Genomic DNA, 21,448 nt, shown 5'->3' on the forward strand with positions numbered 1-21,448 from the left:
GTTAAAAAAAATATAGTAAATGTTTTTCACAGAATACTTACCCAATCAAATTAAAATCAGGGAAATAAAGTCTGCCTTTAAAAAAATGCAGCCCTTCCCATTTATATATCATATAGACTATGACAACTGCATCTGTGAAAAAAATTCTCTCAAGATAATATAATAATTAACTTCAATTGCCATCGCTAGGCGTTCAAAAGTTTAAACTTGAGCAAAGCATCGAGAAAGAATCTTGCATCTGCATGAAGGTGTGTTAGGGCTTCATAGTAATGTGGTCAAAGTGTCATCCGAGAAACATAGTTTACTATAAAATGTCCTTTCTGTCAAAATGCATGCCTATCACATTAAATGTGTGTGTGTGTGTGTATGTGTGTGTGTGTGTGTGTGTGATCTGTATTTTTAACATAGCTTTAACAATTTTTCAGTCATATTGCAATAATATCTGCAATATGGCAATTTATAGTGATGTCTAGCACAGGGGCATCATGCCATAAACATGGAGCACCACGTCCCACCCATTAGGACAACAGGTAATAGGAGGACAAATATGCTGTACATTCAACCTCTATCTACTACAGTTACCCTTTGAAGGAAATGTGGCTGTAATTTCCATGTAAAGGATAAAACTGCTGCCTTAACATAAAAGCAGCACAACCAAATGTCATGTGGCACATAACATGTAAACAACAATAATGTAAAACAAATGACATTTTCCTGCCAAGACAAATTCCAGCAAAGGCTATAAACTCATGCCAATGAAGAGTATGTGCTTTTGTTAAAAGCATCTGGTGATTGCCTGGGCAGCAGTCACAACATATACAGTGTGACAAAGCTATAACATGGTAGTTGGGAGCCATAGAACCCAACTATGTTATAGACTGAACCATGTTATAAACATCCAGGTCAGTTAGCTGAAGATCATGCATGTACCAAAAAAAAATTGCGGTGTGTGTGTGTGTGTGTGTGTGTGTGTTAATAAATGGATTGGTACATATATGTGTATACTGTTTATATATACATGTTTAATGTATAACATGAATAGACTATCAACACCATGTACCAGCAAATCTCATCACATACAATAAATCCACAATACAAGTAATTCCATCAAAAATATGCACACACACAGATTTAAAATATTCAATAATTTTGTCACAGGTCATATAGGTCTGAATTCAGTGGAAAAACACAGCACAATTACATAACAGATGATGAAACACGTTTGCTTTTCAGTATGTCCCATGCTGGTAAAGTTAGTTTGTGTTTTAAGCTGCCGTTGGTAGAGTTCATAAGTATAAACTTTTTCCCTGCAAAAAGGAAACTTTCACTGCACAGTAAACATGTTCCAGTCACTGTGGAAAATGAAAACATCCACCAGATTCCTTTACTTTTATTTAAGTTAGGTACTGACTTCCTTTGAAGAAAGGTTCTTTTTTTTAATTGAAGATTGTAGTCGGCTTTCTTTAATGAAGGGTGCATGCGTTATTGAAGTCACTGCTAAGGGACAGCTTTGGAGAACCAAACAAATGCCTGTTTCTTATTGTGGCGGCAATATCATATAATTGTATTGCATGACTGAGACTGATTTGTTTCCATTTGATTAGTACGTTTTCATAACAACTGGTGCTTCAAAGGTAATCTGTTTTCTTTGAAATTTCAGCAAACTATTTTATCTGGGTACATTTTAAAAAAAAGAATTGGCCATCATTTGGATGATTTGGTCCCTGCCTACTGAATAGACCAACAAGTAAGATGTTTTCTTAATAATATTTTTTTATACATTTGTGGTGCTGTCTTCTACGCATGCGTCAGAAATTTAACAAAGGTTCAACAGATGATAGAGACACAGGTGTTCTGGTCTGATGACAGGGATTACTACAGAAAATGTGAGTGTTCTGAAGGATTTATTTCTGAGTGAAAAGAAGAGGAACTTTACTTACTATCCACATACAAATGTCACACTATGCAAATATATTATTTACTAGCGAGCAGCTGAAAATTCAATGAAAGATAGATTTACGAGATAATGCCATATCCGGTTGATCTCCGCTACCAGAAATGTCAACAACAAAAAAGCGGATATTTCACAACATACAGTACTGTTGCTATAAGCGGATTATAATATAACAATGCACTGTTAAGATGGTTTGTCAATATGGACAAAGAATTTGTTTATGTAACAATAGACAAATTTAAGTGCATTTTATATCAAGTTTGCAACTTCCTTTTATGTGGCCTCTGAATATCTCCACTCCAAACCAATGGCTGTACATACAGCTAACACTGTCACCCAAAAAATAAATCAGCAGATGGTATGTTTTGCCACCATTATGGGAAAAAAATCGCAGTTTGAGACATTGGCGAAGCCCTATGTGATCCAAGAATAAAAATTTTATACATCATTTTTTGTACTTTTAAGAACAAAAAACTATTTTTTCAATTACAAGAAAAATATTCAGGAGCCACTCCATGATCATCTTGTATTATTCATATGTGACCTCTTCCCCAAAATGATAATAAACTTTCAACATTTTTTCTTCATACTTTTAAGAAAGAATTTTTATTTTCCATGTATGAGAAAAATACATGTATATAAAATTTTGGGAGCCACACCACGACTGTGTTATATTCGAATTCATGTTATAATGTAGTGTGTTAAAGCAGGGTCACACTGTACTTGATTCAATGCACTTTTCCGGACACTAGCTGTTGAATACAGAAGTTTGGAAAAGTCAATTATGCATGCCAGCGAACTGTTAAAAAAATTAAGTTTGAAAGTAAGTCTTGGTGAAAATGTGATGAATATTTCATGAGGCAAGCTGGTTTTATGAAATGTCTGAATACAATGGGCATTATCACCCACTTAAGCCACAATACCATGGCTGTGGGGTTGTTTCTGCCTCTTGACCCTTATCAGTAAGATGAAACAATGCTGAGATCCACTAATGTTTTTCAAGTAGTGCCTTAGAACACAAGCTGAGTCTTGCATGGCTTCTTCTTACAGTATTGACTGAGGAAAGCGAGTCAATGACCACCCACTGACTGTCCACATATGGCAACCTGTTCTTGGCTACCAAGCTTGGTAGTGTCATTAGGACAAGCAAACTATCCAATTGGAGATATCTGTGATATACCAGCTGAGCATGCAATTCACCCTGGAGGCCAAAGTTAAGACTGTAAAAAATCATGCAATTTACACACCCTGAAGGTCACGGTGAAGGTAATAATAATCATGCAATTCACACATCCTGGGGGTAAAAGTTTAGGCATCAAAGGTCATCTTACACCCTATAGGAAAATGTTAGGGCATCAAAAATCATCATACAAACTAGAGGACAACATCAGGCCACCAAAAATCATCACAAACCATGGAGGTCAATGTTAAAGCCAACAAAAATCATCACACACCCTGGAGGCCAATGTTAAAGCCAACAAAAATCATCACACACCCTGGAGGCCAATGTTAAGGCCATCAAAAGTCATGCAAATCACACACTCTGGAGGCCAAAGTTAAGGCCAACAAAAATAACCAAACCCCCCCCCCGGTGGTCAACATTAAAGCCATCAAAAATCATGCAATTCACACACTATGGAGGCCAAAGCTAAGGCCAGTAAATATCATCATACACCCTGGAGGCCATAGTTAAGGCCATCAAAAATCATGCCACTCACACACGATGAAGGCCAAAGTTAAGGTCATCAAAAATCATGCAATTCTCACAACCTGGAGGCCAAAGTTAAGGCCATCAAAAGTCATGCCATTCATGCACTATAAAGGTAAAAGTTAATACCATAAAAAATCATGCTATTCACACACCATGGAGGCAAAAGATAAGGCCAACAAATATCATGCAATTCACACACCCTGGAGGCCAAAGTTAAGGCCACCAAAAACCATGCAATTCACACACCCTGGAGGCCAAAGTAAGGCCATCAAAAATCACGTAATTCACACAACATGAAGGCCAAAGCAAAGGTAATAATAATCATGCAATTCACACACTCTGGAGACCAAAATTAAGGCCATCAAAAATCATGCAATTCACACACCATGAAGCCCAAAGCAGAGGTAATAATAATCATACAATTCACACACTCTGGAGACCAAAGTTAAGACCAATCAAATGCATGTTTTGTAAAATAGCAGCAGCAGTGAGGTTCTAGCTAAAGCCTCCAACCTGTTGGAGTTGAACCATGTCAGAACCTAGGCAAGGTTCAACTTGGGGAACAAGGTTAGCAACCAATGCTGATTTAGGTCACAATTGGGCAATAAATATAATAGGCCTTATCATAGCATACATTCCATCTCCCATGATGTCATGGATTTAATTTATTTTCTTGCTACATTATTACCTTGTATAAGAGAGAAAATCTGGCACACTTCCATACTACCACATGAAAACCAATTTGATGGTAGACTTCTGGAACACTTGGGGGGTGGGGTGATTTCTGAAGTTATTTTGCTGTACCATTATTATCATCTCATACTGGAGTACAATACTATTTCTAGGGTACCTCCATACTACTGCTAGAAAACTAATTTGATGGTAGGGTGCTTAAAATGAAACCTCTTGAACACTGGAGGGGAAGGGAAATTTATTGTCTTCTCTTGTGTGATCTTAACTATTGTGCTCTTGAAATCATACATCAAATGAAGATGATAAAAAGTTTTAAACATCTTACTGAAAAATCATCAAATGAAAGACAAAATAACAACATTGCATAGACTGCTCATTTAGGCAGGGCTGGGAGCCATTGACAATTATTAGGTAAGGAGGACTTGGTTTCCTCTCCAATTCATTAGACTGCCTACAAAACTGACAGGCCTGTTGATGCCTAAAATCTGACTGGGTGAAACTGCTGCATTTGAGTGGGATTCAGCATTCCTCCTCCTGTGTATAATCACCTCTCCATTAAAACTGGGACTGATAGAGTTGAAAAATTGGCAGAGAGGGTAAGAAGAAGTTTAGAGGCAATAAAGTTTGTAAAAACACACATTCGTCATATTCAATGATGCAAAGTCATTATCTAAGCTCAGGACCACAACAAGATATGTCTGAGTGGTTACAGTACCACAAGAAGGAGGATGCTGGCAAATGGCTACCTGAAAAGCAATGCCCTAAAGTTGCACAAGTCTCTGATTTTGTCAAATAGACAGTCTGAGATCTCTAAACTGCATCATCAGCATATACTGAAACAAGAAACTGTAAACATAACTCTTATGGCAGTAGTGGACACCTGGATGGTAATAAATGCAATGAATTTCTTCAGTCACTGCTTTAAAACAATGATCATCATGGGGTCAGAGTTGGACAGCTCATGGAGGGCAGGTTTATTTTCCAGCTCCATTTCCATGTTTCTGTACATCTGTATAGCAGAGAAGGCTGACTAGGCAGTGTTGTAGATAGACCCGTTGTATGGCTACTTGTAACATGCTATATACAGTGGATCAGCTGGTCAATTTGCAGCATGATTTGTTAAAACAACAAACCTCTGGTTGTTAGCAAGAATAGCTGACTGGACTAGCTGGTCCTAAACCAAGAAGGCAAGGGAATTAGTATTATTGGTGATAAAAGCTGGCATGGTCTGATTCAAACACCATGTGACTGCCAATGGTACAGTCCACATAAGTTAAAAAAATATGCAAAATTGTCATAAAAAACAGAATTAAAGTTAAGAATGTCGTAACGTAGCCTTGATTATAAAAACTATCCTAACTTTACAGGTGGATGGGAAGAAATAAAGATGAATTCTGATGGACACCATAAAGCATTAAGATGTGATGTTACTTAATCACAGCAAAAACCTAAACAGTAGAGGTGTGCAGTATTACTGGTATACTGGCTTACTATGCTATCTTTTTCCATGGTACTTTTTCACTGTACCAATACATTTCTAGTTTCCATCAGTAAGGAAAGTATGGAAATTCCAAAGTAATTTTGTTACAAATTTAATATTATCAGCATGTTTTCATGAAAAAATAACTACAAAAAATTATTATTATAATATTTTGTACAAAAAGTTTTATTTGTCACAAATTAATTGTGAACCTTGCAACTATAATGATAGTTACGATCCTTTTATAACATGTTTAACAGGGGTTACATATGCCAACATGGAGGCCAAATGGAATTTTTATGAAAAACAATATTCTGGCCAAATCCAAGTTTGCACAAATTCTAGATTTTAAAATATGTCATTGTTTAGTTATTTACTTGTGTATGTTAATATATTAAGTATATGTATTATTGTGAGAGCAGTTGTTTTATGTTTTAATTTTGTAGGCTTCAGTGGGAATACTTCCAATTTTATCAACAAGTTCTCAAATGTTAGAACAATGTCACACACAGGGTGTTAGTCATAGTGTAAGCTTAATCATCAAACTTTAGTTAGTTTTTATATTAAAACTTATTAATGTACACAGCAAATTCATTTATTATAACATACTGACCATTTAATTTTCGGAAGGGGGGGGGGCTAAGATTTTTCTTTTGCACTAAGATATTTTATCTTAATATGATTTTTTAAATAAATAACATGAATGATATAATATGATGCTACTTTGCTACAAATCTGAGCAAGATAGTTTTCCAGCTATTGACACATGGAATGTTTTTAAAAAGCTGTAGGCCCCTGCCCATGGAACATTAAATTGTTGGTCCCTAATATAAGTGCAGTAGACTGTGGAACGTATCATGGTATGTTAAAAAAATACCACAGTACACTGCAGTACAAACTTTTTTGTGGTACCAAGCTCTAATATGAAGGATATGGATTGCCATCTTGTGGTGTCAGAGGGAGTTAACTATAATGGTTTCTTCTATTAGATACTTTTGTAATTATCTAGAAGATATACAGGCAGGAAGAAAAACTATATTTATCTTTCTGAGGTGACTGGATTCAAGAAGAAAAGCAGTTTATGCTCCAAGTATTAACGTAATTGATTAATGTATTCAACAGAGAAATTTCTACTCTGATAAGGGTTGGACACATTTGAAATTTCTATACATCTCAAGTTACATTTTATGAACCTGTATAAAATCATGACATTCTGGGCAAGTAGCAGAAATTTTTTACTTGCCAGAACCAGTTCTAATCTGGCTTTCTGAGCTACAGAAGATTTTTTTTGGACTTGATTTAACCATGAATGTTGTTGCTCCCATCCATGAAAACAATATGGCCATAACTAAATGGAATATTGATAGGAAAAAAGCAAAGAAAGCAACTGGTTATAGGTTGGCTGTTACTAAAACTTGTTTACAACTATTAAGTTTTTTGGGTAGAAGGTTGTAAATACATACTGATGGATATGAGCAACATTAACTACCTCTATATCAATGGCAATGGATTTGTGGGGAGGGAGGAGAGAAAATAAAGACTAAATTTGTTCAATAACTGTCCAAACTAGACAACATATTGTGTTATTAGGTCTACACTATTTGCATATGACTGCCTATATTTTAATGCAGTATTTCCCTTTACGCATATTTGTGTGTCAGGGACACACGCTGGAGAAAACTGACGCACACATTTTGTTGCCATGCATTTTTTGATGCAAAGGATTTTCATAATGTGATCATGATTTATTTAATACCCAATGCATTGGACAATGGATGGCATCATATATACTTTGAGCATAGGCACTGACTGGTTCCCTGCTTTGTTTGCTCCCTGCCTTGCACTCCTCTATTTGTATAGCAGAGTGCAACACAGGGAATATACAAAACAATGAACCAGACTAGCAAGCTGTCATCTAGATGTTTAACCTCAATGCCTGTTGCACTAGAAAGTGATCTCCAGATTAAAACGTCGTGCACTAAAAATCATTAGTGAAGAAAGTGAAAGACGCAGAACATAAAAGAGTAACTGTGGATCTAACCTTAATGAAAAATGGAGAAAATAATTCCCTTGACGGGAATACAGCACATCCATTAGGATTACCAGTGTGACTTCTAATCGTGTGATTGCGAAGACTGCAAAAATGAATAATCCTTTTGTGACAGAGTTTTAGAATTTTAAAAAATCTGCCCTCGTTTGCCATAAGATATCGGGAGAACACATCATCACCCAAGACATTCTTTCACAACAAAGAAATCAGTAAATTTGCAGAGACAAATGCGTTATTTGGATTACAAAGTCAGCGGTTCATTGCAGATTTTGTAGGTTTTTAACTTTGTTGCAACAAAAGATCTTAAAGTTCAAGTGTAACTTATTAGAAAGAAGATGAATCATTATCCTCCTTGATTTTTGGATAAATGTGTTCTAGGACGAAGTACAATGAAACTGACAAAAGTACACATTTTATGAAAGGCAGTAAATTAACTGCCATATGGTTAAAAAGATTTATTTGGCTTTTTGTATTGGCTTGTATGTAATGTGTTGGGCTATAATACTGTTTCATATTGATTATAAGGAGACTGTTAAAAGTACCACTTTAAAAGATAAATGAACTAATAAAATTATTCTTTGAATGGACAATGCATTTGTTTATTAATTGTGCATGTTGGTTTATTTGTATGTTTAGAGAGAGAGAGAGTATGTTGCGCAAGTTGCAATATCCTATTTCAAGCTGAAAAAGTACGAGTCATATGAAAATTTGTCAGTACATTTTTGACCCCCGCATTTTTTATTTGACCCCCAGTTCTGACACAAAGGGGTTTATTTTTACCCTCAATTTTACACCCCTGGGGGATACACTGTTTAATGACTAAGTTACAATACTTACAATCTACATAGTTGGGATGTTCTCTGAGAATATTCTTGTACAGTCTCTCTGCTTCATCATATTCATGTGTAGCTTCATGAAGACGGGCCAGATTGTATGTGGTGGTCACAGAGATGGCACTGTAGTATGTTTCATCATGCTGGGCCTCATTTCGAGATCTCTCCAGGGATGCTTCATAATATTTCTGCACAAGAAATAAAGTATAGCAGGAAATTTTACTAGTGCACACATTTAAGTGATTTAGCAGTCTCAGAGTAAGAACATGAAAGTAAATCTGGTCAAAATTTATCACCTTAAATATCATGGCCTTTCTAAATCTACAATCACTAAATATGCATATCTGTATATAATGGCCATACTGAATGTCAGATCAGCATAGTTTTCATTCACAAATAGTGAACATTTTAATGCTTTTTTATGCATCTGTCATACGATAAACTGTCAGCTGTCAAATCACACAGCAAATAATTCAGCAATGGACAGTTAATACAACAATAAACTAAGAAAAAAATAATTAAACTCTTGTACTTGCAATTCTTTATAAATGTATTGATTCCTTTTTTAACAAATATTTTTTATCAATTTTAGAGCCTTATTTCATCATATGAATACTTGTTGAGTGCTTCTGGTACCTAGCTATTCATAGAATGGGATTTTCCACCAACAAGGTAATAGCTGCATTAACACAAACAAATAATTCTATCAATGGTAGTGGATCTTCAGCAAGGTTTCAAACATTCCACAGCAAGGTCGTAATCTGTTATCTAAAAAGACATGTATTCAAAGCTAAGATTGTGTTGTTCTGTCAGATATAAAAAAGACTCTTAAGATTTGTCATTGTAGTTGTAGGTTTTAATGCCATTTTTCAGCACAAGATAGGCTATACATGGTGTCCAGTATAAATGGTGGAGGAAGAATCTGGGAAAACCCCAGAAAGAACCACTGACCCAACAGAAGCTATTGGCAAGCTTTCTCATGTACCCACACTGGCCAAACCTACGACTCAAACACACAAAGACAGAGGTAAGATGGCAGTGATCCATAACAGTGAGGGCTTTAGACCACTCGGCCACTCGGGGCCCCGCTCTAAGATTTGAAGCATTCATGTACGGATTCAACGTAATTAGGCCAATTCATCATTGTCCAAACTTGTGACGAACAAATTTTCATTCCTTTAAACTAATCTGTGTGTCCTTTAACATGCTAGGTTTACTAAAAGGGCTTCTTATAAATGAAATTAGGATTGTTAATAAATGGTTATAAGGATGGGGGATTCAACAGACAAACAAAGACAATGAACTTGACAGGATCTATCTCCAATCCCCATATTATGATTATCAGGGTCATTATACCTTGTAGGACTTCGGGTATATTGTTAAATTATGTACTCCACAAACCAATATCCATTTATCAACAGTTTTAATATCGTTTGTAACGAGCCCCAATGAAAGTCTTGTAGCCCCAATCTTTTTCTTGATAGATTCTGAGTTTTCCAGCTCTGAAATAGATAGATGTCTATTTACTCTAGATTTGGATCATTCATTCCTCCATGAGAGATTTAAATCACAAATTGGTTTCTGATCATCCTGTTGTTCAACTGTCAAGTGACTTAAGTTTAGCTGTTTTTTTTTTGAAACGCTTGATAACTCAGCTTGTGGAGCACTGTTCACTTCAGAAGGCAAATCAGATATTGATGGTCACTGTGTATAGTATCTCTTTATATGAAATTTATCTGATATGCAAATTTACTGAAACATTTAAGTTTTGCCATTTTAGATACAACAGTTGCATGAAGAATATTAGTTACACAACAGAACTTGATCTAGCATTACATTCAACTTGTTTATCAAGGTTTATATAAAATATGGTTGAAGAAAGAATGATATTTTTCAGAAATTACAACGATTTGGTATTTGATTCAGTCAAAATCAAATCATTTTAATGTCAGAAAAAAAAATAACATTTTTATTTCATTATGAAAGCACACATTGTGTCTGCCTTCTTTTTCAGTGTTTGAACCCACGACCTCTCGCATCCGAGGTGGACACTCTAACCACAAGACCACTGGAGTGGTCCACAAAAAATGAAGGGGACCCAGGTGTCTGAATGGTCTAATGCACATGCCTTATTGACCACTGCCATCTCACCTCTGTCCATGGGTTTGAGTCTTGGGCTTGGCCATTGTGGGTATGTGAGAAAGCTTGCCAGTAGCTTCCTGTGGGTTGATGGTTCCTACCTGTGTTTTCCCTGGTTCATCCTCCACTAGTTTTAATGACCACCATTGCAGTGAAAAACTGTATTAAACCCAAAACAACAACAACTAAAAAAGCTGACGGTAACTAGGCCACAGTATTCTCTCCACAACTGAAAGTCTGAATTCTTTCTTTCACACGGCAGTCCTAACAAGAAAGAGGCAAGAAGTAGAACATGATCTGGGCTTAGCACCTTTTTTCAGCACATGATAGGTTATACATGGCAGCCAGAATGTCTGGTGGAGGAAAAAAAGGAAAATGACATGAAAAACAATGGAACAATGGGAGAGCTACTGGCAAGCTTTCCCATATACCCATGCTGACTGAGCCAAGACTCAAATCCACACAGTGACACTGATAGAGGTGAGATATCAGTGATATGTAATAGTATGTGTCTTAGACCACTCAGCCACCCAGGGTCCCACCATTGTTTGAGATTAGTGTGGCCAGAATCTTCCCAGGCAGATCACACTAGAGCGAGTAAGTCAATGACCCATGACTTGTCCCATCTGAGATCAGCTATTAGAATCATCTTACATGTCTGACACACAATTTCTGTATTAATTTCAGTATGAAGAACATGGGTGGGTAGGCAAAAGGCCCACAATCCTTCCCAACTGATTGAGAGTGCATCAATGGCCTAAGCTTCTGGATCTGGAACTAGAGAGGTGAGCAACTTGTGATTCCACCTTGTCTCAAAACGATCAATCATAACTGTGTGAAAATCCATTGAAAGACTGACTCAGAGAGAAAACATTTTAAATGACTGACTGCACCCTTCCTGAAGAGTGTCAACCAGGACAGTGAATCAGCCAGGAATGTGCTTGATTAGTATATTGATATGGAGTTGGTAGGACCAACATAGAAACTGCCAAACCGGAAAGCAGAGGTCAGGTGATCTGGTGCCATACTGTGTTAGGAGGTAAGTCACCAATACATAGTTGTTCAACATAATCACAGTTTTCCCTGAGGGCTGTTACTTCCAGAACTGAAATGCATTGATGACAACCTTCATTTGAGAAGGCTGATGTGGAGAGGCAGTTCCAATGGCCCATATGTGCCTCTGACCACATCGAAGTCCAGCAATAAGTTGGCTCTAGCTGATGATCAGTCTCAACTTACTACTGACCTTTTGTACAGGGAAAAGTCTTTGATAAAACCCTAGAGATTATGATTTTCATACAAAATGCACATTTGTTGTTGAGCATCCACATCTCATGTTGTATATCATCCTTTGCCTGATTTGATGGTATGTGTGAAAAAAAGAGGAGAGAATAATGGCAGAGTTGTATAAATTAAATTTTAAGCCCCTTAAAAATGACTGGGATCACCCATTCATTCTGAGGAAATAGGCTGATCCAACAACAATGTTATTACAGAAGTCTGTCTGCATGCAGTGGGGTGGGGTGGGGGAACCAGTCAATACTGAAAGCCCCCCCCCAATGCTAGGTTCCCTTTTAAACAGGTTAGGTTGTTGTCTAATGGCATTAGGTTGGCTTTTGAATCGAGCCTGCAATGTAAAACATCCTTTTGCTTTGCTTCCATATTGCCCATATGATGTGGCAGGGGCAGATTGGTCATAAAAGTCTGTGTGGGGTGGATGGCGAGTTGGAGGGGCAGTTCCTTAGCTGCTTGCCTCCAAGTTTCTTCAATTTTGCCCCCAACGAGTAATGGTGAGCCAAATGGCATCATCTGCAATGCCTGGGCATGATGTGGCTTGAGCAACATGGAGTACAAACATGCTTCACGTCATATAAGGTCAAGATTTGGTAAGAACATTGAATGGTGAGCTGTCCTGCTAATGACCAGAGTAATTTGGGCTTTTGCCTCCCATGCAATCATGTTGCCTGAAGCTTTGCAAGCTGGAAAATCACCAATAAAGCCAAGTCTAACAATGAAGACATAGTGACAACATTACAAGGATCAAAGTCTGTGCTTGGACATAAAGGGGGACTTAGACTGCCTAAAATTGGGAAGGGGAACATTCTTCCAAATTGTCAGAATTACCTACAGAAGTAAAAGAGGGAGCCATTGGCAAACTTTGCACGGAATTTATTCATTTCACTATAATGTCCTGAACCAGTTGACACATCTGTAATTTGAAGGCCAGCACCAAAAGTTGTGACTGCAACTTTATTGTATTGCTTCCGTGTTTCTGCAAATGTAGTAGTAACTGATGGTTGGAAATGTGGCACAGGGGTGGGAGGGGGGACTCACAATCAATTCCATCTTCTGATAAATACTTAATGTGTCTGTGTTGTCCTTGTGTGATTTTTGCCATTGGCCAACTTCTGCAAATTGACTTCCCATACAACATTGGACTAAATGGCATACACACTACAAAGTAATACATGCCAGACATGACTCATGCCTGTCTTTCCTGACCTTGAACTTCTTGTATTTATTGCACTTTGTCAACATGTTTCAATGAAATGACAAAATAATAGAAAAACTGAATAAATTAACAATGCAGCATGTTAATAAGTCATTGAAACAAAACTCGTTACTGAGTGAGCAAACAAAAAACATTCTGCACTAAAAACATCAATCGCAACATGCATATGTTGTTTGAAAAAAGAGAATAATAATAATAATAACAAAAAAGAAGAAGAAGAATATAATGATAGCATGTTATATCATGTGGCCTAAAAAAAACAAAGTTACAAATTCACAAAATACTAGAAAAATTCACTAAATAATGTAGTGATTAATAACAATATAAATCCAAATTCCCTTGTATCTGAAAACTCATCAGTTTGTTTACCATTTCTGATGTTAGGAGCAGTGTTAATTCTGTTTTGTGAATTAAATCCCCTCTCATAATTTGCTGTTTGTAATAGGTGAACCACTTTAATTTTGGCCAATTTAAACAAATTAGGTAACTGGTCTTCATGATAACATAGTTTTCCACAACTCAGTCATAATGCCCATAGGATATTTCTATTGTAGGATCAGGTTTGTTGCAAGGCTATATTCAGGGAAGGTTACAGCCTTTGAAACAAGTAGGTCACCCTGTGCAATTATTTTCATTAGTAAATGGATTATCTTTCTTATATTCTCGACAGAGAACACATAAAATCCCTCCTTTAGGGTTCTTTCCTGAATCATGTTGTAGGTAATCAATGATGTGTCTTGTAATATTGGTTCCTTTTCTTCTCTTTTCAGGGTTTCCTCCACCAAAATTACTTTTATTTTCCAGGAGATTTTAGGGAAAAAATTACAAATTTCAGCAATCATTTATATTAAAGTCTGATATTTAGATTAAAGACACAATACTGCAGTTGAAGGCATGTGTGCAAAAATCTCTTAGTTATCAGACTCAACCATGGCTACCAACACAATAGTATGACTGCTGCAAAATCGTTCACTGTAAAGTTGCAGTGTAAAAATAACATTATTTTCTCAAGCAAAATGTTTACTTAAGCTTTTTAATATCAAATTCAAGGATATTTTTATGCCAGAAAGTAATTTTCAAGGAGATTTTCAGGATATTTTTGTTGAATTAAATTTCCAGTTGGATTCCAGGTCCTCTGTAAAAATCAGGGGGAGTGGGAACCTTGTCTTTTAGACTTTTTCATAAGTTCTAGTTCCATGAGCTGTGGACTAGGTGCTATTTCCATGTCACTGGTTTGTGGGATGTCCTAAGTTTAGGTTGGAATATGAGAGCTTTCTCTTCTCTCTGTAATATATCAACCATAGGAGACAATCTTACCGTGAAGAAATTAGTTATATTTGATTTTGACATTCATAAAACTCGCTGTTTGTTACACTCTATATAATTCTGTAATGGCTGACTAATGGATCAATTTGTTTTACTCATCTAGGAGACAAATCAAAATCCCTGGATAGTTTCTGCTAAAAATTCAGCAGATATCAATCCTAGAGATGCTTGTATTCAAGCACTAAATCTACGTTAGTATAGCCTGATTGAGATCACTAGCAAAATAGACAAATAAGAATAAATTTCACAACCATTATTTTTCATTCTGTCTTTAAAACAAAAACAAAACAATAAAAATTGTGTGAGCACTGGGGGGTACAACAAACTGTGGCAACCACAAATAATTTGAGTGATCTTTCCTCATTGGTTTTGGATAGTTGCATGACTGATTGTTTTCATTGTGAGAAACTATTAATCCCATGGCTTTGCAGCATCGCTGTTGTTGTTGTTGTTGTAGGGTTCAACACCATTATTCAGCACAAAATAGGCTATAAATGGCAGCCAATATAAATGGTGGAGGAAGAACCTGGGACAACCCCAGAAAGAGCCACCAACCCACAAGAAGCTACTGGCAAGCTTTCTCACATACCCACACTGGCAGAGCCCTAGACTCGAACCCATGCAGACAGAGGTGAGATGGCAGTGATCCTTAACGGTGAGAGCTTTAGACCACTCAGCCACTTCGGGCCCCTGCAGCATCTCTGTAAAAATTATCCACAAAAAGTTTTAGAAACCATAACCAATACAAATACTAAAACCAAATCATTAACACAAAATTTCTATTATTTCAAGATCACTGGAGCAAGTGAGCATGTTGCAGAATGAATTGTCTTAGCATCATAAAGATGCAAGCTAAGTATGATGAGAATCTATGCAAATTAAAAACTAACCAAAATCTTAACACTACCACTGCTGGTGGAAATTTTACTGCTATGTCTCACATCCCACTAACAAGGGCTTGACAAAAACAGGCAATGACATTGATATGTCTAACTTCCCACTAACAAAAGCACAACAATTTCAAAATAATTGTATACAAGCATTTTCTGTTGCACACTTGTACACTTAATATATAATGATAATCCATAGAAATCCTGACAACAGAATAAAAGAAGGTCAACATGAAGGATTAAGGTATTAACTGAAAACTCTATAATAACATTATGTGATGGACATACCTTTGCATCAGACAGGTTTCCAAGACGGAAATGTAGAGCTGCCACATTGTTCAGAATTTCAGGTGGAACATCTGCTTCCACTTTTTCCTTCAGAATCCTTGTGGCTGTTCCATATGCAGATAGTGCTCCCTGGAATATAAGAATGTAATCAATGCATACTGATTTCCTTTTATTGCTGAATGATTTATTTTCTAACATGATTTAATATTGTAAATCATAATATATGTCATTAAAATTTGTGGTAAATTCACAGCAAAAGATGTTGTGTCATCTAATATCTGCTGTAAATTACAGGCCCTATTACAAAATCAGCTCCTCTGTATAAACTTTATGCTTATTGTAAGTTTATAACATTTCATTAAAATAATAAACAAGTGTCAAACTGAAAAGGGCCTCCTAGCAAAAAAAGTAACCATTGTAACATAAACTATAGAAAGATCTGTATGAGATGAAATTGTTCTCATTTTGGACATCAAATATTTCTGATCTGTTTTAGTTCTGAAAATTGTAAATGCATCCATGTGACAGGAATGTCCTTTCCAATATGATGTCCTTTCCAATATGATGCAACTGAAGGGCACATAAAGAAGCCAAACACAAATCGTAACATCATAAAATTCTAATGAAAAAACACAGTAGAGCAATCTTGACCTACTTCTTCTTCATGCAAAGCCTGATACTAAATTTGCTTTCAATCCATGAAGTCCTTCAAAAGTCATTCTGCAGAAATTGAAAAATTAGGTTCAACTTTAAAGGAGTCAAAGTTCTGCAGGAAAATCAAACTTGAGGTGGATCTTCGTCAAGCAAATCTTACCTTTTAATTGCAGTCCAATAAGCACTTCAAACCAAGGGGCAAATTATTAAATCAAACAGGAGGCATAATTCTGCAAAATGCAGCTGAAAACAGTGTAAATCAAATCCGACATAGGTTTTCTTAAGATAAAGCTTGATAACATTTGATTTCAATCACTAAGTCATGGAAAATGAGGCACAAAGTGCTAAGCCAAGTAGGGGCCAACACTCCATAAAATGTTCTTGAAAACAATGAAAATCAGAAACAAAATGGGTCTCCTTAATATTAAGCAACATTCCAAATTTAGTTCATTCCATCAAGTCTTTAAAAAGGTTTTGAGGGGAAACAAATTTGTTAAAGAGGCCTGACATGACAGATGGTAACACTATATAACCTCTTCACAGCTATGGTGGGGCATTTAAAAAATGCATGAGAACCTAAGCCCCAAAAAATACACAACTATTACATAGTGACTGCACCTTATTCTCTGAAGTTAGGATTTTTAAAATCTGAATGTAATAAGCATATGAGGCAAAAGTAGTAAAAACACAAAGTTAAAACTACTGTGTCAGAAAGTTACATGAATATACTTAGCAGGGTCTGACCAATTCTATAAATAGTTGGAACCTGGTTGCCAATCTTAACTATGGGGGAGGGTAAATGGCAATTTTAAAATAGTATTCCCTATATGATGCAAAGGAACTGAGATGAGTGACTTTCCCAAGGACACACCAAAACAGCTGATCTGGGTGGGTATTAAACCTGTGACCTTTGTGAGTGATTAAGAAACACTTCAATAAATACCCGACCATGATGATTTAATCCTTATACTGTATATACTCATGTATAAGCAGAATAATTTAGGAAAAAATAAAAGACTAGAAGAGAGGTCATCTTATTCGCAAGATCTAATTTTGAAAATACTTAAGTTTTGTTGCTGACTACCAGTTGTTATGTATATTTAATGTTTCATTTGTTAGGTTTTTAAGTTTTTTTTTTAAAATTTCATTATATGCTATTGTGATGTAACATTGTACGATGATTTGATCTTGTCCAAAACTGAATCTATTTCTGCTTGAATTGACTTTATTCTGTAAACAACTAATACATAGATAAATTATTTTCTATGTGTATGGGTTTTAAATAAGTAACATTATTAATAGAAGTAATTATGTTTATTTGGGTCTAGGTCTAGGTCTAGGTTTTGGAATTTCCTTAATGTATATTACATAGTCCAGGTTTTGGTTTTTATTTCATATACGTCAGGGTCATTCTAGATGGCTATTTTTCATTAGGTAATAGTTTTTCTTTGAAAATGCTAATTATGGCCTGATGTTAAGTAGAGAACCATATACTCTTGTAACAAAGAGGATTTTTCAGTCATGCTTTAAGATCTAGCACTTTTAAATTGTATTATATTTTGTGTAAACTATTTCATTTTTGGGCTGGAAATTTTATTTCTTGAAATTATTGAATTTCAGTGATTATTTTCTCTGGAAATACAAAAGTGCTCTGATAAAATTCATGGACAGAGATATTAACTGCAATATATAGTGAATAAAGATCTGGAATTATATTACTCTGATTCAACAAAAGACTGTTGACATATCAATGATCTACAAACTACCTCAGATACATCATCGCCTTCAGCTTTTGGACTTATGCTGAATTTTATTCAGGACTTTACATGATCAGGACTTGTATCTGTAATTCTTGAATTATTTAGGGATTTAATTTGCAAAACAGTAAGTTCCTTTTTCTTATTTTCATTTTGTATTCTTGGTAAATAAATTATTTGTTGAATTTTACAAAGTTTGTTGCCTTTCACTCTTTTCTGTTACTTATTTTAGAGTATAAACTCATAACACAGCAAATATTGTTATTTTTAGATCGCTGAAGCTAAAATCACATGCCTAACCTGAACTCCCAGACCATCTATTCAAATGGAGTAGCAATAACAAGATTTGCAATCTGGCTGTACTTATGATGGACTTATGCATGGATCATGCGCTTTCTAATGTTCTACCTACTCAGTCTGGGAGGCTGGCTTATATGCAAACAGGCTTATACACAAGTATATAAGACAATTTCAATTTTGTACTTTCTGTCGTCAAATCAGTGGATTTCATAAACAAAGTATTCGATTTCATGGGTCTCTTCACACGGTGCCAAAATACAAGGCCCCATCTTCACAAGCCAAGTGTTGTTATCGACTCTTATGCAGTATTATCATTAAGAGTGTCAGAGTGGATCACAGCAGTGATCTGTGGAATTTTTGTTACTTACTATGAATGGTTTTTTTAAAAACCCAACTATTGCTTATTGTTATCAATATTAAGTGAGCATCTGGCACATGTTGTTCTAGCCATGTTTTTGCATTTTACTCATTTAAATTTTTCAAGACTAAAATTGTTTCTATTTTAATGAGATCCCGGCTAATCACATGACTATGGCTTTCAATAACAACTGGTAGAATGTTGCTGAGCAAAACTGCAATAATTTATGAATTAAGTTTGGCTCATAAAACCTGCCAAAGAAATATGATTTGTTTGGCTAAAGAGGTAAGTTTTGGAATGTAGGAAGGACTGTGCAATTACACTGTTTTAGCATCTAATGTGCAATTTATCTGGGGTTGCAAAATCTGATCAGAAATCATTGCGGGGGGTGAAACATTTGTTGCAATTATTATGGTGTTGGTATCAACAAAGCTTCAACTAACATAACCTGGAAAATGATTGGGAACCGAAAGTAGATTCAGATTCATGAAAAATGACAGATTAGTATCATGTGACCATTTATATTCAATCACAGTAATGAAAACTCAGTCAATTCATAACAAATGGTATTATGACAAAAAGCAAAATATAAAGAAAAGAAAAAGTAACTCCTTAAAAGTTAGGGTAGTTTAAAAAAAATGTTAAACACTTTAAATTCATTGGGTTCCAATATGTATGGTTTTCATGAATGAGCCACAAATTTAAAGTCACAATGAAATATCAACCAAGCCAACCCCATCCATCACATACAATGAAATATCAACCAAGCCAACCCCATCTATCATATACAATGAAATATCAACCAAGCCAACCCCATCTATCATATACAATGAAATATCAACCAAGCCAACCCCATCTATCATATACAATGAAATATCAACCAAGCCAACCCCATCTATCATATACAATGAAATATCAACCAAGCCAACCCCATCTATCATATACAATGAAATATCAACCAAGCCAACCCCATCCATCATATACAATGAAATAGCATCACCTATTTGTTTCTTTTCATACTATGGCCATCCATAATGCTGAGAAGTTGCAATATAATTAGGATAATTAGGATAAGTACGTACATGGCGAGGAACACTGAAATAGACTTACTGATTACAATTTAATTCAGATGCAAAATTTCACGAACATGAAAACTCGTGTAAGACTGTGCTGACTCTACCTGACGTATAGTAAAGTAAAAAAAAGCAGATTGGCTTGTTGTCTGTGTTTTTTATTTCCAAAAGCATATAATAGTTCCATTTATGAACAGATGTTAACTAAACAATCAACAGAATAATCCCACTCTCTCAAAGTCCATTTCTGTCAGGTCTCTTTGAAGTTCCACTTTGTCATGTGTGCATATAAGTCACTTTGCATGAAGTCTTAAGGGAAGATATTTTCTGGTCAACTGAAAATTGATTTGAACATAAATCTCCACTGTCTTCCAGTTCATTTAACGGACTTATTGAATACCACTCATGAAGTCGTATTTTGTAACTAAATGTTCTGTACCAGTCCTGCACGTTAAATTGATAAATGGTGTAGCAGTAAGCTAAACAGAGAAACAAAAGTATGCTTCAGTCAGGTTGCGACTGACAGCATACTCGCCCTTTCCCAACAGAGATGTGGATTGACCTTGCCATCTCCATCTTTAACTTTGGAGGTGAAATGAATCAATGATGGGCTTTTGCTATTTACTTTCCAAATTAGAAACAGATGTGAATAAAACTCCAGGGATTGTGGCTTTTGCTGAATCTCCACCATCAATTTTGAGATGAGCAACCATGTCTCTTGTAGGAAGGCATCCTTCTCCCAATCTGCAGGGACTTCCATGAAGAGGGGAGATGAGGAGAGGGGAGGGGGTTGGATGAACAAAACAAGTCCCTCTAAAATGACCTGGATCATTAATTCATTTTGCTGGCAGTGGGGAAGATACATAAATGCTTAAGGTTTGGAGGCTTGATGGTGCAGAAAGTATGCTTCTACCTGCCTCTAGGTTTGCCACCTATGTTGGTTAGGCTGTGGTCTCCTGGCATTGGGTTGGGATTGGTAAAGGTGTATATCTGACTGAGGAAATCCTGTCTCTGGGCCACTGAGTAGGGGTTGAGAGGGTCCAAACACTTGTGCAGGTGGAGCAGCAAGTTGGAGGGGTGGTTCATGAGCAGCCTGACTTACACCAAAAGCAATGGGGACCAAACTGGGTCATCAGTAAAGTAAGAGTATAGTATGATTTAAGTGATGTTGACTGTCAGATTTGTTCTAAATTTGGTAAAGCTATCAAGACATTGGCCATAATATGGTGAGCTGCTCCATTAAGGACCCAAGAAATCATGGCCATTGCATCCTGGGTGTGGCTATTGTTAGACTGTTTAGCTAGCTGGAAGAACGCCAATGATTTCAAATCTAACATAGATGATGTCACCATGATGTTCCGAGTAGATGTGGCATATAACATGTTCTTATCCGCTATGTAGTACATAAGAACTGACACACTGATGGCTGC

The 21,448-nt window shown here is 36.1% G+C and overlaps 1 protein-coding gene across 1 annotated transcript in view; it reads right to left on the reverse strand.

Moving 5' to 3' along the window:
• LOC149787829 (RNA polymerase-associated protein CTR9 homolog) overlaps nucleotides 1–21,448 on the reverse strand; it is a 197,953-nt gene that overhangs the window by 106,625 nt on the left and 69,880 nt on the right. Inside the window, exons 11-12 of the mRNA XM_089974051.1 lie at nucleotides 15,877–16,005; nucleotides 8,726–8,909 (exon numbers count right to left, since the gene is read on the reverse strand). Coding sequence (XP_089830177.1) covers nucleotides 8,726–8,909; nucleotides 15,877–16,005 — 313 coding nt within the window. The remainder of the gene's footprint in view (nucleotides 1–8,725; nucleotides 8,910–15,876; nucleotides 16,006–21,448) is intronic.

The sequence above is a fragment of the Sinohyriopsis cumingii genome, chromosome 11, assembly GCF_028554795.1.
Source record: "Sinohyriopsis cumingii isolate HCF-2022 chromosome 11, ASM2855479v2, whole genome shotgun sequence".
NCBI classification, from domain to species: domain Eukaryota; kingdom Metazoa; phylum Mollusca; class Bivalvia; order Unionida; family Unionidae; genus Sinohyriopsis; species Sinohyriopsis cumingii.